Source organism: Hyperoodon ampullatus (genome assembly GCF_949752795.1).
Source record: "Hyperoodon ampullatus genome assembly, chromosome: 4".
In the NCBI taxonomy this organism is placed as follows: domain Eukaryota; kingdom Metazoa; phylum Chordata; class Mammalia; order Artiodactyla; family Ziphiidae; genus Hyperoodon; species Hyperoodon ampullatus.
In genome coordinates, this window is record NC_136917.1 from 36716067 (window position 1) to 36732701 (window position 16635).

General features: G+C 51.8%; 2 protein-coding genes across 2 annotated transcripts; both read right to left on the reverse strand.

Moving 5' to 3' along the window:
• Positions 1 to 144: 144 nt before the first annotated feature.
• UBA52 (ubiquitin A-52 residue ribosomal protein fusion product 1) lies at positions 145 to 1645 on the reverse strand. The gene is made up of 4 exons (XM_079702395.1): positions 1535 to 1645; positions 1181 to 1267; positions 428 to 530; positions 145 to 342 (listed from the first exon to the last, which is right to left on the reverse strand). Exons 1-4 carry the CDS (start codon positions 1635 to 1637, stop codon positions 249 to 251), a joined length of 387 nt encoding a protein of 128 aa, XP_079558521.1. The 5' UTR covers positions 1638 to 1645; the 3' UTR covers positions 145 to 248.
• Positions 1646 to 3319: 1674 nt separating this feature from the next.
• On the reverse strand, positions 3320 to 8276 carry KXD1 (KxDL motif containing 1). Its single transcript, XM_079702976.1, has 4 exons — positions 8158 to 8276; positions 6962 to 7114; positions 5495 to 5541; positions 3320 to 4687 (listed from the first exon to the last, which is right to left on the reverse strand). The coding sequence occupies exons 1-4, from the start codon at positions 8256 to 8258 to the stop codon at positions 4458 to 4460; spliced, it is 531 nt and encodes a 176-aa protein (XP_079559102.1). The 5' UTR covers positions 8259 to 8276; the 3' UTR covers positions 3320 to 4457.
• Between the last annotated feature and the right edge of the window lie 8359 nt (positions 8277 to 16635).

The window sequence follows — 16635 nt, forward strand, 5'->3', positions numbered from 1 at the left end:
GGCCCACTTTACAGGTCAGACAACTGGAACCCAGGACAGAGGACCCCCAAGAGCTATGAAGAACTCAGTGACAGGAAGTCCCTAAGGGAGATGCCCGCACCTCAGCCACCTCCCCATTGGACAGACCAACCACGTGGACACCAGTTACTGCTTCAGTCAACGAAAGGGAAACTTTACTGAGGCCCCAGGGCCATGGGGCTTAGGCAGGAGGCCACCCTGCGGGCAAAGAAGAAGCCGGTGGAGGGACCTTATTTGACCTTCTTCTTGGGGCGCAGGTTGTTGGTGTGGCCGCACTTCTTCTTGCGGCAGTTGACAGCACGGGGGTGCAGGCGAGCGTAACACCTGTGCGAGGACACGAGCGAGTGGTGAGGGCACATCCCGACCCCCACCAGGGCCAGCCCACACCCCCAATCTGAAGAGTACACACTTGCGGCAGATCATCTTGTCGCAGTTGTATTTCTGAGCGAGCTGGCGAAGGGAAGGCTCAATGATGCCACCTCGCAGACGAAGCACCAAGTGCAGGGTGGACTCTATAGGAAACGAAGGGCACAGAGAGACAGTGACTGAGCCTAGGCTCACCACCTCAGTCCCACAGGTGCAGGGCAGCCTCCAGTGCCCTGCAGACCAGAGCTTCTCACGTGTGGCAGGGACACATCGGAATCCGTTGGGCGTTCTATGTATAGATGGACACACCAGCCCAGCCCACCCCACAGAACCTCCACCTTGTCATTTCCCACCAGTCCTCAGGGAGTCTGAGACTAATATAAATATACATCAACAGTGGTGTCCACCTGGGTTTCCCCAAAGGCAAGGCAATTTCTAAGTGGTGCGAGGACGACCTTTTATTTTCCTAGGTAAGACATTTAAATCTTTTGCTGCAAAAAGTGGTGCCGATTTTCTTTAGTTATCACATTGAGAAACACAAACACAAGAATTAAAGAAAAAAAGTGATTAAGAACATGAGAAACCATCGCCATTTGGAAATCCTGGTGGAGATCTTGAGATGCTTTCCAGCGATGGAAACAGTACCTTACAAAGCAATACTCCCTAGCCCTATGTGATCCTCACCTTAAGAACAGTCCTCCTCTACAGCCCCCTCCAAGTGCTGAAGAGGCTGTCAGGGCCCCATCCTGGGTCCTAGGCCTCACTGAGGTATTGTCTAGCCACCCCACCCCCGTACCTTTCTGGATATTATAGTCTGACAGAGTGCGGCCATCCTCCAGCTGTTTGCCCGCGAAAATCAGACGCTGCTGGTCAGGTGGAATGCCTAAGAAGAAAGCACTTCAGTTACTAAAGCTCTGGCAAGAATACTACCGGCAGATCTCCCCTCCCTCCACAGGGCTGTGCCAGGATCACCCCCAAACTGTCAAAAGGGAAAATGAGGTAGAGAGGACAAGCTGCCTTCCCAAGATCACACAGGGGAAGCACTGGCATGGCTGAGATCTGTCCAAAGCACCCATTCCACACAGGACAGCAGATCCCCAGGGCTGAAGGGACCCCATTTTGCGGAGCACACAGCCCCAACCCAACTCACCCTCCTTGTCTTGGATTTTAGCTTTGACATTCTCAATGGTGTCACTGGGCTCGACCTCTAGAGTGATGGTCTTGCCCGTCAAGGTCTTCACAAAGATCTGCATCTCTGCGTCTGCTGGCGAGAGAGGGGGGAGAATGACCGGATGGAATGGTGAGCACTGAAGGTCTGAGCAGCCCGAGCTCACAGGCTGGCCAGCCTTAGTTCCTGCCAGCCCTGTTCCAGCATCGACTTCAAATGCAGGCCCGCCCCAGAGCCTGCTTCCTTCCACCCTCCAAGCCAGCAGCTTCGTCTTTGAAGATGGAACGAAGAATACAGGTCTACAGCACCACCTTGCCAAGAACGGTCTGGAGGTCCCATCCTTCCTCTCCTCCACCAGCCCCCGCTCTTCCTGCAGCCGGGGTGGGAATCCCATCTTAGTAGCATCCCCCCACGTGCTTTCCTCCCTACAGTCCCTTCTCCTAATTGCAAGCACAGACACCCAAAAACTTTGGCTTCCTTCTGGGTTACGCCCTAATCCTCAGACCACATTTCCTGCCTTTGATCCAATCCATAAGTAACAACTGCCAACCACGTGCCTGATACTTGTTTACACAGGTATTTCTGTTTTTTCACTTTCCAAGTCTAGAAAATGGCTGCTACTACCAGACTCTCCTTACAGATTTAGCAAAGGAGACGGGTAGAGACCCAGCTCAAAGGCTTAATATTTTTAAATGGACTGACAGAGTGTGCGCCACGAGACAAAGTTTTTTGTTTTTTTTGTTTTTGAGACAAAGTTATAGTTAATACTCCTCCCCATTAAATCGGATCTGCCCCGAAGGACACATCCTCGCCCCAAAGCCTCTTCAGATAGCTGGGACCGGCGGAGCGGGCAGGGTCCTCTTCCAAAGGCCGGCTTCCCTCCCGGGGCCCAATTCGGGCTCGGAACCCGGCCCAGTGTGCCTTGCTAAGCCGCCCCACAGGGCCTAGCTCGCCTAGACGGATTCCAGGCCGCCCCCTCCGATGCCTGGCCCCCCGCAGGCTACCGCCCAACCCTGCCCAGGGCCAACCCGCAAGTCCGCCATCACCGACCTGCTCCGTTGTCTCGTTGAAGAGAAAGAGGGCCGTTGAACCGGAAACCGCCGATTCGCCGCCGAGGGCGCCTGCGCACCGAGCACGCTGCGCGTCTGCGTCACAATCCGCGCCGCGCCCCGCCCTCGGCCCCGCCCCCCCATGTTGGGTGCGGGCGCACGAAGCCGCGGCGCCTGTGGGCGACCGGTGCCCACCTGCCTCGGGGTGTGAGCTCCGCCCGTCGGGTCACGTAGGATAATGCCGCACCTTTCCTGGTGTTTCTGCCTGCTGTTTCCAGGCCGCCTGAAGACTGCCCGCACGTAGCGGGTGCTCCGGAAATATTTCAACAGAGTAGGGGAAACTGTTTTGTGCTAAAGTGGAGGCATTAAGCAGAGGGTCTGCGGGTCCAAGACGCAAGGGTCGAGGCAGGAGGCGGCGTAAGGGCCGAACGTGTTGGAGCCACTGGAGGCCGGCCGCTGTGCACAGATGGATTAAAGGGCGGGTCCGTACAGGAGCACGGAGAGCAGGTGGGGCTGGTGCATTCACCCAAGGAAATGGGGTGGGACCCAGGGTCTGTTTAGGATATAAGACGGAGAAGACTCAAGGATGGCTAAAAAGTGCTGGGCGCCGGAAAGCGGTGAGAACTGAGAAGTTACCTGTGGGTTTGGCAGCGTACCTTATTTCCTTGAACACTTCCCGGCGCCCCCTATGGACCAGGCAAAAGCAGACACTCTGAAGTCTGGGAAGAGGCCTTTAATAACGTAATTTCTAAGTGCTCCAAAGATGAGGGGACTCTGTGAGAGTGTCTGATGGGGAACGAGACCCTAGCTCCTTGAGGAGCCCACCTTAGGGCTGAGATTTGGAGGAGGAGTTACGGAGGTAAAGGAATAATGTTGTAGGCAGTGGGAACAGCACATTTGAAGGCCTGGTTGGTGATAGCAAGTGGGGTTATTATGGTTGCCACCACTGGAGACTCCCACTCAAAGGAGAGCAGCCCACTTCTTTCCAGCTCAGTGGTGCCTGGCTGTCCATAACCATCCTGTCCCACATCCAGCACTTGCCCCCATTCTGGACTGCTGGGCCCAAGGATGGAAGGAAGCCACTGCTAGGTGCACCCTTCCCTTTTTAGTAACAGAGTCTTTTTATTGATAACTTCCCAACAGCATCTGTAAACATCGGGTACAAAAATATTCTGCTTAACTCTGTTCTCCAAGGTGGCTCGGCTTGCTCCATGGAGGCCCCAGGAGAAGCCTGCTGGGCCCTCAGGGTCCACACCTCTGGTCCGAGAAACAGGGCCTAACCAGGCTCGGTGCTGAGTGGATGGCTAATCTCTGCCTTGAGGCTTCTACAACTGTCTCAGAAACCTCCTTGAGATAATGACTGGAGAAAGTATTCAATACTGTCATTGGAGGAAGGGGCAAGGAGACCAGAATTAGTAGGCACAGGGGTGGGCTGGGGTGAACTCAGACATGACAGTGCTTGGCCACCTTGAGGAGGTCCTGACCAGGGTGCTGGGGCAGAGGACATCTGGCTCTGGTCTCTGGGAACCTTTAGGTGTTGCTCAGAGCAGACCTCAGGCCTGGCTCTGGAAAAGCTCCCTTGCGCCCAACCCGACTCCAGCTGGACTGGTCATCCCCTGGCCTGGCAGAGAGGTCTACAGAAGAGAGACGTTCTCAGTGAGAAAGGAGGGGGAATGATAGATCCCCAGGAATTCCATACCCCAGGGAAGGAGCCTTGTCCCCCAGTGAGCCCCAAATGACAGAGTAGGGTGGCAAAGCTGACTGTCTCAAGGCAGGGTTACCCACTGCCACCTCAGACATCTGGGCAGTGGCACCGCTGCTGCCCTGAGACCCCTCCGAGCTCCTGGGAGTTAGGGCTACTCGCCCGGCGTCTCCTCGTCATCTGTATGGCTGTGGCCATTGATGGCAGGGGAGCCGGGCCGGACGTGAGACAGGTCCTCGAAGCCGGGGCTGAGGGAGGGTGAGACTGTGTCGGGGCTGGTGTCACACGAGCCTGTGCTCTGTTCCGAGGTGGCAATGGTTGTTGTGGTACTGGGCGGGATGGGGTCTTCATCCTCGTCTTCCAGGAGGGACGCCTCCGGGATGTCTGGAGGAAGGAGGCCCAGGAGTTGGCTTAGTCACCATGCCAGGCACTGTGATGAGGGATTAACTGGGCCCGGGACCCCTGACAGCTACCCCCACCCCATGGGACATAACTTGGTTCATTTTACAGATAAGGAAACTGAGGCCCAAGCAGGTGAGAGGCCTCTCTTTAAGGTGAGGTAAGGTAAAGACTCAGGTTCTCTGGGGTTAGGCCTACGCGGGCCCTGGGGGCAAGTCTGAGCCTGGCTCTGCCCCCTTGACTGTGTCACCTGGGCCAGGCCCCTCACCTGCCCATGTCTCAGCTCCCTGCTCTATAAACTGGGAATGACGGCATTGCCTTTATGCCTGTGGTTGTCAGCGGCCCTGGAGTTGGGGAGCTGTTGGCCCATTCTGCAGACTGGGTGAACTGAAGCTCAGCATGGGGGATGCTGTGCTTCCTCTGACACGTCACTGCCCCTCTGGGCACAGTCCCCACCTCATAGGTGGTTGTGGGTAACAGCCTGGCTCGTAGGGGTACGTGACATTCACTGGGCTAAGGACTGACTGTCATCATTCTTGTCCACATACCCTCGTGTGACCTCCCCCAAGGGAGGAGACTCTAGTCCCAACACTTGCTCCGCAGGTTGCCAAGAAGATCAGGCCAGCACTCCCGCCCCTGCCCCAGGTCTTACTGGACCCACTGCCCACTATGGCCCGGGCTTGGTGTCAGCCCTTGAGGTGACCTTCCAGAAGCCAGCCCTGGGCAGAGGGCCCTGGCATCCAAGGGCACAGAGCCCAGAAACGGGATGTAGGAGCTCTGGGAGACACTTACGGCTGAAGGCCTCCGGGTGCTGCCTGGCCAGCTTCCCTTTCAGTGTCCTGCAGGGGAAGGGAAGGCACACAGGGCTGAACCCGCAGAGTGTGCAGGCTGGGCCCGGTGCAGGCCAGGAACCTCCCCCTCACTGCTTGTCATACTCTGCTCCAGGGCTGGAGGTAGGACTGGGCGCTCAGCCAGCAGACCTCCCACCCCCAGGACGGATGGCAGCTACCCAGCTGTCACCCAACTTCTGCGTGTCCTTGGTGCTGGCTCTGCGTGCTGGCTGGGCCCTCTACCTGCAATGCCTCATGTCTAAACCTCTTCTACCAGGACAACCTTCCAGGAAGCTTCCCTTCCCCTTGCCTCAACAGGCACTCCTCTGGGTGACTTGTCCCAGCCTGTCTCTCCATCCCCAGGGTGAGGATGTCTGTGGGGGCCAGGAGTGCTGACTATCCACATCCCAATCACCGAACACTGGCACTCACTAAACTGAACTTCACAGAGAAGCACCTGCTTCCCTTTTTAACCTGCTGCTTTTTCCTTTTTACCTGAAGTAACGCAGTTCTGTTTACAAAGAATTACAAAAGGCTCTTCAGAGCAGTCTCTCACCCTTGACTATGGCCAGCCAGCACTGTCCCCCCCAAACCCCCCCCCCACCCTGAAGTACCACTGCTGCTGCATCCCTGCCTGGGTGAACACACTTATCTCCTTCCTGAGTGACACAGATACACACAAAAGGTGTCAACCCTTGTGGTTCCTACTTTACTCCCACCCCTGCAACACCACACGTGGGCAACCAGCCTGGTGAGATGCCCCAGAAAAGATACGCTTTGATAAAGGATTTATCCAGCCTGTCTTGTGATTTCTGCACAGAGCATGCTCCAAGGAAACATGTTGCCCTCAATCTGTGGCACCTGCTCTGCCAGCAGATGTGGCTGCCCCCGGAAAAGAAGAAGCGGCACCATCAGCCAGAAATACAGCTGTAGTACCAGCTTGTTCCAGCCCTGGGCGCCCCAACGGCAGTTGTTAATGGCAGCAGTGGTGATAGGAGCTCCGGGGGCTGTGTCAAGCATTCTATGTGGCTGGGGACTTGGACATCGTCTTTCTCTTTCCTCGTGGAAACCAGCTTGAGAAGGACCCACAAAACCTGGCAATCTCATTTTTCTCTTGGGAGAAGTCCTGGGTGGAGGCCAAGGGGGACACGAGGCTAGCCTTTCACTGTCTGCTCCTGCCTGCCTTTTGCATTATGGGTCTGGCACTATGTTGCATTTTCAAAAAAGGAATAAAATTTAAATTCAGAAACTCCAAGATTTTCAGATCTTCTCCAATACTAAGTGTGCAATGAAGCCTCGTAAAACAAGCTGAATCTCCCCACCGCCCTGCTACGTGGAGAGGACGGCCCTCATTGAAAAGAGGAGGAACCCTCTTTTCAGGCTTAGAGGCTCAGAGCAGGAGGCAGAGACTGGAGGGCCAAGCACCCACCTGATCCTGCGGAAGATGCTGTCCAGGTCCCGTTTCATCTCCACCAGGGTCCTTGTGTGGTGCAGAAAGCGCTCGCTCATCTGCTGCAGGCGGGCACTTGACAGGTTGTTGAAGTTGAGCAGCATCTCGTTTGTCTTCTCAAAGCGGTCCAGCCTGGTGGCGGAAAAAGGGCACCGACTCCTCTGCTCAGCCTCCAGGTCCCTGCCAACTGATCCTGCTAGGCCCTTTCCTGCTCCATGACCTTTGCGTAGACCATTCCCTTGTCTTGTGGAGTCCTACCTGGTGTTTGAGCCAGCTAGCAAACTCCTATTCAACTTTCAAAACCCTACTCAAAAATCCTACTCAAGTGTACCCTTCTCATGTAGCCTTAACCCTCTCCCTCAAGTAGACTCTTTGACACTCTGACTCCCCTAGCCCCAGCTTCTTTCTCTGGCCCAGCCCTGACACCCCGAGGCCAGGAAGGTTCAAGTCTGATTTTGTCTCCCCTCGGTCTGGGAGTTCCCCGGGGTCAGGTCTGAATCTGAACTAAAGACCTAGGAGGGAGATGGGTATTGCTGAGACCCAGACATATCCAGCACCCCTGTCACAGGGCAAGAAAGGTAAGGTATCAGGTCTGTGCTGTGCTGTAAATGGAAGGAAGAGCCTTTGGCTTAAAGACACAAAAATAAAGCCCCAAGAGACCATGTTTCCCCCCGAAGGTTGTGTCAGCCCTTCTTCCCCACAGAGCAAGCCGGAATTAGGGTGAGGCTATGGTGGCCACAGTGCCAAGCCCCAAAGAGGGCAAAGGCCATTGACAGCCCTTCCAAGTGACCCTGGGTGCTCTGCAGAGACAGCCTAGGCTCTGAGAGAATAGGTTCCCAACAGGAAGTGAGCCGACTGGCTCCCTTAAATCCCCCAGCAGTTCCTTCCTTATCCCCCCCCCAAGTCTCCCTACCCCAGGCCTCGGGAAAGGAGCTGCTGTGGTCCCCGCCAAACTGTCCGCAGCTGCGAAACTGTCCCAGAGCCCTGCTTCCTGTGCCAAGGCCTCGCCTCCAGACCAGGAAGGAATTTACTTTGGAGCCAGCCAGCAGATTTGCTCATTTCCTTCATTTTATCACCAGTGTGGGCCCAGGGTAGAGGCGGGCAGGGCAAGAATGCTGGCCAGCAAGTGGATTCCTTCCCACACCGGGGGCCCAGGGCCCTTGGCTTCCACTCACATGTTCTTCTGGGCCAGGATGATGGCGTTGACATCGTCCGCATTCACCATGCTCAGGATGCGGCTACAGAAGACCCTCGAGGCCGAGTCCGGGGGGTCCATCTCTTCCTCCTCCTCCGCTGCCTGAAACAGGCAGGAACAAAGTGTTTTCAGTCTGCATCAGGAAGTGGGGGGAGGTGGGATGGAGAGGAGGGGCTGGGAACCCCACAGGCCACCTGTCCGTAAGTGGGTCATGCCACCTGAGCCTCAGCTTTGTCATGCCAGGAACTCGGGGGTGTTTCGAGAACCACAGGAGTTCCTATTTATAACTTGCACCCAAGCACATCACAATCCCATCACCCCTCCCACCTCCACACCCGCCCCTCTCCATGTGCCCAAAGCTACAGGCACCTTCCTCCTGCATAGATCTGCCCCCCTCCTCCTGGCTGCCCCCTCAAATCATCACCCCCTCCAATGTCTTTTCTCCCAAGAGGTCTATGATGACTACCCCTATTCTGGTCACTCATCACTTCACCTTTTTTTAATTGCTCCACTGTCTCATCTCTTCCTGAAATTATCTTAGTTATCAGTTAACCCTTTTGCCTGTCACCCCCACAGCAATATTAGCTCCAATAGAACAGAGGCATGTGTACTTTCTTGCTCGCTGCTCTGTCTCCAGAGCCCAGCCCAGAACCTTGTTCACAGAAAGGAATTGCCCGAGAATTTAGTTTGATGAAGGCAAACAGAACCTTTCAAACTCAGCTCTGAAGCTAGACTTATATCAGCAAGTTAAAGCCAAGAATTTCAGGCACTGGCAGCCAGGCTGTGGGCCCCAGCAACCCAGATGGCTCTGTGGCTCTTGGCTCCCAGCTTCCCTGGCACACAGATGCCATCCCAGCAGGTGGGGACTTCCTGGACCATGCTAGGGCAGGAGGGACCACAGCTTCAGCACTGACCCTCCTAAGGGGGTTCAGGAAAAACCCAGAATCCTGACATAGCTTGGCTCTGAGGTCTGCACATTTAATGGCCGACAGAAAGGCCCACTTGCAATTGGTTAAGATTCACACACAGGATCAGGAAGGGCTTTCAGAGCCCACTTAACTACCCTCCTCTTTATTGAGCACCTACTGTATACTAAACAAGACACCAATTTCAAACACTGGCAACTGTTACGATCCTTATTTATATATGAGAAAATTGGGGCTCAAAGACTGAGGAACTAGGCCGTTGTCACACAGCCAGTGAACATGGGTCACAACTCAAACGCCCACAGACCACAGGATCCACAAATGTGTGACTCTGACGTTCAGTAGCTACCTGTGACAGGACAGCTGCTTCTTACAGCACCTGAAATATGGATTTCTTTTTCCTGTGAAATCGCCTCATTTACAAATGTTAGCAACTAATATTTTTCTTACCCCAACACCATAGAGGCCAAGAATACGTATCTATTTGTGCCCAGAATGTGGCTATCAGTTTGCAGCCATTACGTGCCTTCTGGAGATAAACTGCCACACCTGATGAAATCCACCCCCTCCCCAATCACCATGTTTGAGCTCCTTCTATGTGCCAGGCATGGACACCCACACCCTCCACATTTCCAAAGAAGATCATGTATAAAGAGGACACTTGGGGGGCTTCCCTGGTGGCGCAGAGGTTGAGAGTCCGCCTGCCGATGCAGGGGACACGGGGTCGTGCCCCGGTCCGGGAGGATCCCACATGCCGCGGAGCGGCTGGGCCCATGAGCCATGGCCTCTGGGCCTGCGCGTCCGGAGCCTGTGCTCCGCGTACCGCAAAAAAAAAAAAAAGGACACTTGGGCTCTCAAAGGACAGAATGTGGTGGGAAGCCCACAGCTAGAGCCTGGCAGGTGCAGGATTTGAACCTGTGGGAAATGGTTCTGCTACAGAGATGGGCTCTTTCCTGTCTCTGGCTCCCAGATGTGAGGGCTGAGGGATTCAAGGCACACTCCCCCACCAGCTGCCTCTCACAGGAAGCCTTCCCTGACTGCTAATCTGGCCCACATACAGAGTGGAAATGGCCCAGCATGGGCTCTGATCCCTGCTCCAAATATATTTATGGGGGACACACGCAGAGAGGGAGGCTGTGTGACCTTGGGAGAGTCACCTCACTTCCTAGATCCGTTTTCTCACCCAGAAAATAGGTATAACAAAGAATCTGTCTGTGGGGACTAAAACCAATAGTGATAAGAGGTGCTGGGCTCGGAGCAGTCAGTTTCTCCAAGTGGAATGTGAAGAAATCCTAGGACAGGGCCGGGGAATCAGTATTCTAATGAGGGCCTCCCTAGTGCTTCCAAGAATACAGAACAAACACTTATACAGCACTTCATTTAATACCCAGTCTCCCCTACAAGGGCATCTCCGAGGGCACCTAAGACTCCCAGGGGTGGGCTCAGGTCACACACCAATGCGGAGAGGCGCCGCAACTCCACCCAAGTCATTTAACAGAATTTAATTTGGCTGCCCAAGCTCAACAAAACCCGCGAGGCGGGGCGGGGCTCACAAATCCCCTCATGCCCCGCCCCTGTGAAGCGGGAAACTGAGGCCCAAGCAGGTCAACGCCCGATTCCGGGAGACACTGCACAGCCTGAACACAGGCGGCCCCAACTCCCGCGCCTCGGATCCAGACTCGACCCATGGCGCCGCCCGCGCGTCCACCGCGCAGACGGGGAAACTGAGGCCTGTGCGCAGGAGGGGTGCCCAGATGTTGCCAGCGGCGCGCCCCACCCCGCTACAACCCGAGGACCGCGCCCGACCCGGCCCGGCTCCCCAGAGGCCCCTGCGACCCCAGCCCCACCCCGAACTCGGCCCCGGCGTCGGTGGCAGCAGCACCTGCACATCTGGCGGCCTTGCTCGCGCTTCCGGGATGGCGCCCGCGCCGCCGCGACGTCACCACGCACCATGCGTGCGAGCGCGCGTGGCGGCGACGTGCCCTGGGCTGACTTGCGTGCGTGGAGGCGCGGCAAGAACGGGTGGAGCTTAGATGCAGCTTCTATTTGCGGGCGCATCACAACAAATAGCCAATCAAGCAGTCCCTCTCGCGCCTGCGTAGTTTCCAAAGCCCGAGCTCCAAGGCAGCCCGGAAGGGGGGAGGGGAATGGGGAGGGATGATGAGACAACCACTTTTATAGATGGTAAGACTGAGGTCCGAGAGCGGCAGGCATTCCCACAGGGTCATATAATCCTCGAGTGGCCTGTGGTGGATCCAGACCCAAATGTTCTGCTTTCCAGGCTGGGAATCAGACTCACTCGGGTTTAAAAACCCCTGCTCCGTTTGGTAACCTTTTTCTGGGCCAGGATCCTGCATTGCATTTAGTCATGTCTCCTTGGTCTCTTCCACTCTGTGACAATTCCTGTCTTCCTTAATCTTTCATGACCTTAAGACTTTTGAAGAGTACTGGTTTTGTAGAATACCTAACATTATGGGTTTGTTCAATATTTCCTCATGATTAGACTGAAGTTGAGCAGTTTGGGAAAGAATCCCACAAAAGTGATGTTGTTTCCTTCTCAATGCATCATATCAGGAGGCACTGGGATGTTGATATGTCTCATTGTTGGTGACTTAACTTTGATTACTTGCTTAAGGCAGTGTCTACCAGCTTCTCAACTGTCAAGTTACTATTTTCCTTTGCAATTAATAAGTATCCTATGGGGGGATACTTAAGAGACCATGTAAATACCCTTGGTGTTTTGGTCTTGGTTTTTTTTTTTGTTGTTGTTTACATATTTTTCACCCTTTAGTTTTAGCATCCATTCATGACTCTTGGCAGCAATAATGATTACTTACTATGTGTTTGCATAATGGTGATTTTTAATTTAATTATTAATTGGAATTCTGTTGTAAACAAGAGCTGTCCATTCTTCTCAATTATGTATTCAAGTATTTATATCACTATGGAGTCATGAGTATTTTATTCTGTGGCTTATAATTAATTTCTATATTATTTATTTTACTGCCCCTTTAATTTAGCTCCTATGTCCTTTTAATATGTCTCCATGTTTCTGTGAGTACGTCCTTACTTTTGGCACCACAAGATGCTCTGTGCTTGCTTTGGAATATCCCTGGAATCAGCCATTTCTCCAAGGAGCCTGGTTCTGCTTCTTGGAGAATGGTATTTAGAGACCAAGATCTGGGTGCTGGGTGTGCTCACTGCTACCCAGGTATTATTGCTTAGAGACCCTCTCAGCAGTCAGAGCTACGAAATACAAGTATGTCTACTAACCCATGCATATACACATCTATTTTTAGTTCTATATCTGTTCCCTTGTGTCTCTACTGAAAACCATGAGTTCATACTGAGATGAGGATGCATTAAGTGAGATAACCCAAGTTAAATGCATGAACAAAATGGGGCAAATAGTAATTGCTTGATAAGTGTTAGCAGTTATCATTAGTTTCTGAGGTCTTATGAAATGTATGTTATATATTATATGTCTGATTTTTCTGTGTCTCAGTTTGTTAACTGTGAGTCTGGGTGAACCTAGCATCTGCCTCTTAAGGTTGCTAAGAGCTTGAGAGATACACACATACCCTTGGGCACATGGAAGACTCTTTGAGAGCCCTGGAATTGGCATATCTGAGTTCTACTTCCAGCTGTCACATCCTAGCTGGGTGGCCTTGAGCAAATGGCTTAACCTTAAGAAATCATGCAGGTTAATTCCTTACAAGAGGGGTCCCAACCCCAGGCCGTGGACCAGTACTTGTTCTCGGCCTATTAGGAACCAGGCTGCACAGCAGGAGGTGAGCGGCGGGCGACCAAGCAGAGCTTCATCTGCCGCTGCCCATCACTCCCCATCTCTCGCATTAGCACCTGAACCATTGCTGGCATTACGGCCTGAACCATTGCCCCACCCCACCCGCATCCGTGGAAAAATTGTCTTCCACGAAACCAGTCCCTGGTGCCAAAAGGGTTGGGGACCGCTGCCTTACAACAGAGTTTGGCCCATTGTAAGCCCTTGGTAAATTGAGGGTAAACTCTATTATTACTCTCACGCTCTCCTACATTCATTCATTGAAAAGTTAATGATGATCAGGAATCTTATACATTCTTATAGTTCAACCAACAGTTTTAAAAATTGTTCAGTAAACCCTCTAGTCACCCCTTCTGGGTTTGGCCCATATTCTGAGAATCCAGAAAATACTCAGTCCCTGCCTAACCTTGGAGGATGAAGGAGAGCCTGACAGACAATCCCAGCCCTGAAGGGAACAATGTGGGTTAGAGGGAGGAGAGACTCAAGGTTGGAGGAACCTGCAGAGTGGGGTTATAAGGACTTCTGAAGGCCAGGAAGCAGGTACATCTGGATGGAGTTTTGAAGTATGATTAGGAGTTTTGCAGGTGCTGACAATCACTCAGGACTGAGGGGATCACAGGAGCAAAGACAGGATGGTGGGAAAGCACATAGTGTGGATTTGATCTTTTAAGAACTGTGGAGCTCCATGAGCCAGACAGCAGCCAGTGCTGAGAAGAGCCTGGGTGGCGGCTGCTGGGAAAAGTAGAACCGTGGCTCTGTCTGCATGGCTTTGCCAAGCTGTAGCAGAAGAGGCCCAGACTGGAGAAACCAAGCTTTTCAAGGGGTCTCTTGGGCTCTGTTGGAGGCCAGGGAACATTTACGAGGTTCCTGGAAGGGGTGGGGGCTGCACATTGAAGCCAAAAGGGACTTGGCTGGTCCCAAATGTTTTCCTTTTTTATTTTGTTTAAATTTTATTTATTTATTTTCTTGGCTGTGTTGGGTCTTTGCTGCTGCGTGCGGGCTTTCTCTAGTTGCGGCGAGCAGGGGCTACTCTTCGTTGCAGGGCACGGGCTTCTGATTGCGGTGGTTTCTCTTGTTGCAGAGCACGGGCTCTAGGCGTGCGGGCTTCAGTATTGTGGCATATGGGCTCAGTAGTTGTGGCTCGCGAGCTGTAGAGTGCAGGCTTAGTAGTTGTGGTGCACGGGCTTAGTTGCTCCGTGGCATGTGGGATCTTCCCAGACCAGGGCTCGAACCCGTGTTCCCTGCAGTGGCAGGCGGATTCTTTTTTTTTTTAATTTTATTTACTGATTGATTGATTTTTGGCTGCATTGGGTCTTCATTGCTGTATGTGGGCTTTCTCTAGTTGCAGCGAGCGGGGGCTACTCTTCGTTGTGGTGCATTGGCTTCTGACTGCTGTGGCTTCTCTTGTTGCGGAACATGGGCTCTAGGCGCACAGGCTTCAGTAGTTGCAGCACGCGGGGTCAGTAGTTGTGGCTCACGGGCTCTAGAGCGTAGGCTCAGTATTTGTGGCACACGGGCTTAGTTGCTCCGCGGCAGGTGTGATCTTCCCGGACCAGGGATCGAACCTGTGTTCCCTGCATTGGCAGGTGGATTCTTTTTTCTTTTTTAATGAGAATAAATTTGTTTTATAGAAAAAGAACATATAAAATACACAAGAACAGTTTAAGAATAATTACAAGTGAATACTTATGTATTCAGCACCCCAGTTAAGAACAGAACATTCCAAGTACTTTAGAATTCCTCTCTGCATTTTCTTTTTTTTTTATTATTATTAGTTTCTGCTTTATAACAAAGTGAATCAGTCATACATATACATCTGTTCCCACATCCCTTCCCTCTTGCGTCTCCCTCCCTCCCATCCTCCCTATCCCACCCCTCCAGGCGGTCACGAAGCACCGAGCTGATCTCCCTGTGCTATGCGGCTGCTTCCCACTATCTATCTACCTTACGTTTGGTACTGTATATATGTCCATGCCTCTCTCTCGCTTTGTCACAGCTTACCCTTCCCGCTCCCCATATCCTCAAGTCCCTTCTCAAGTAGGTCTGTGTCTTTATTTCTGCTTTACCCCTAGGTTCTTCATGACATTTTTTTTCTTAAATTCCATATATATGTGTTAGCATACGGTATTTGTCTTTCTCTTTCTGACTTACTTCACTCTGTATGACAGACTCTAGGTCTATCCACCTCATTACAAATAGCTCAGTTTCGTTTCTTTTTATGGCTGAGTAATATTCCATTGTATATATGTGCCACATCTTCTTTATCCATTCATCCGATGATGGACACTTAGGTTGTTTCCATCTCCGGGCTATTGTGAATAGAGCTGCTATGAACATTTTGGTACATGTCTCTTTTTGAATGTTGGTTTTCTCAGGGTATATGCCTAGTAGTGGGATTGCTGGGTCATATGGTAGTTCTATTTGTAGTTTTTTAAGGAACCTCCATACTGTTCTCCATATTGGCTGTACCAATTCATATTCCCACCAGCAGTGCAAGAGTGTTCCCTTTTCTCCACACCCTCTCCAGCATTTATTGTTTCTAGATTTTTTGATGATGGCCATTCTGACTGGTGTGAGATGATATCTCATTGTAGTTTTGATTTGCATTTCTCTAATGATTAATGGTGTTGAGCATTCTTTCATGTGTTTGTTGGCAGTCTGTATCTCTTCTTTGGAGAAATGTCTATTTAAGTCTTCTGCCCATTTTTGGATTGGGTTGTTTGTTTTTTTGCTATTGAGCTCCATGAGCTGCTTATAAAATTTGGAGATTAATCCTTTGTCAGTTGCTTGATTTGCAAATATTTTCTCCCATTCTGAGGGTTGTCTTTTGGTCTTGTTTATGGTTTCCTTTGCTGTGCAAAAGCTTTGAAGTTTCATTAGGTCCCATTTGTTTATCTTTGTTTTTATTTCCATTTCTCTAGGAGGTGGGTCCAAAAGGATCTTGCTGTGATTTATGTCATAGAGTGTTCTGCCTATGTTTTCCTCTAAGAGTTTGATAGTTTCTGGCCTTACATTTAGGTCTTTAATCCATTTTGAGCTTATTTTTGTGTATGGTGTTAGGGAATGATCTAATCTCATACTTTTACATGTCCCTGTCCAGTTTTCCCAGCACCACTTATTGAAGAGGCTGTCCTTTCTCCACTGTACATTCCTGCCTCCTTTATCAAAGATAAGTTGACCATATGTGCGTGGGTTTATCTCTGGGCTTTCTATCCTGTTCCATTGATCTATCTTTCTGTTTTTGTGCCAGTACCACACTGTCTTGATTACTGTAGCTTTGTAGTATAGTCTGAAGTCAGGGAGCCTGATTCCTCCAGCTCCGTTTTTCGTTCTCAAGATTGCTTTGGCTATTCGGGGTCTTTTGTTTTTCCAAACAAATTTTGAAATTTTTTGTTCTAGTTCTGTGAAAAATGTCAGGTGGATTCTTAACCACTGCACCACCAGGAAAGTCCCCCCACCACCTCTTCTGACTGGCCACCCTTCCTTTCTCCTCGCCTTCCTTCCTTCCTTCCACAATGATTTCCCTGAATACCTCCCTCTGTTTTGTGCCATGCAGTATGTAGGCCTCAGGACTAAAACAATAAGAAACAATGTACCCTTCTCAGATTTTGGGGGTCTTCCAGTCTACTGGGTGAGGCAAAAGTCAACTGATGGCACAGACACAAGTGAATCAGTTATGAAGTGGAGGTTGATTTTACCAAGACTGCAGCCAATCAGGACACCTGGCCTT

Bases quoted from the DNA above. Each gene is read 5' to 3' on its own strand.
- UBA52 (XM_079702395.1), bottom strand. From the start codon at position 1,637: ATGCAGATCTTTGTGAAGACCTTGACGGGCAAGACCATCACTCTAGAG. The intron at 531-1,180 runs GTACGGGGGTGG...CGTTTCCTATAG, and splicing joins AGACTATAATATCCAGAAAG to AGTCCACCCTGCACTTGGTG. The intron at 343-427 runs GTGTGTACTCTT...GTCCTCGCACAG, and splicing joins GACAAGATGATCTGCCGCAA to GTGTTACGCTCGCCTGCACC.
- KXD1 (XM_079702976.1), bottom strand. From the start codon at position 8,258: ATGGACCCCCCGGACTCGGCCTCGAGGGTCTTCTGTAGCCGCATCCTG. The intron at 7,115-8,157 runs GTGAGTGGAAGC...TTCCGCCACCAG, and splicing joins ATCCTGGCCCAGAAGAACAT to GCTGGACCGCTTTGAGAAGA. The intron at 4,688-5,494 runs GTAAGTGTCTCC...TCCTTCCTCCAG, and splicing joins GCACCCGGAGGCCTTCAGCC to ACATCCCGGAGGCGTCCCTC.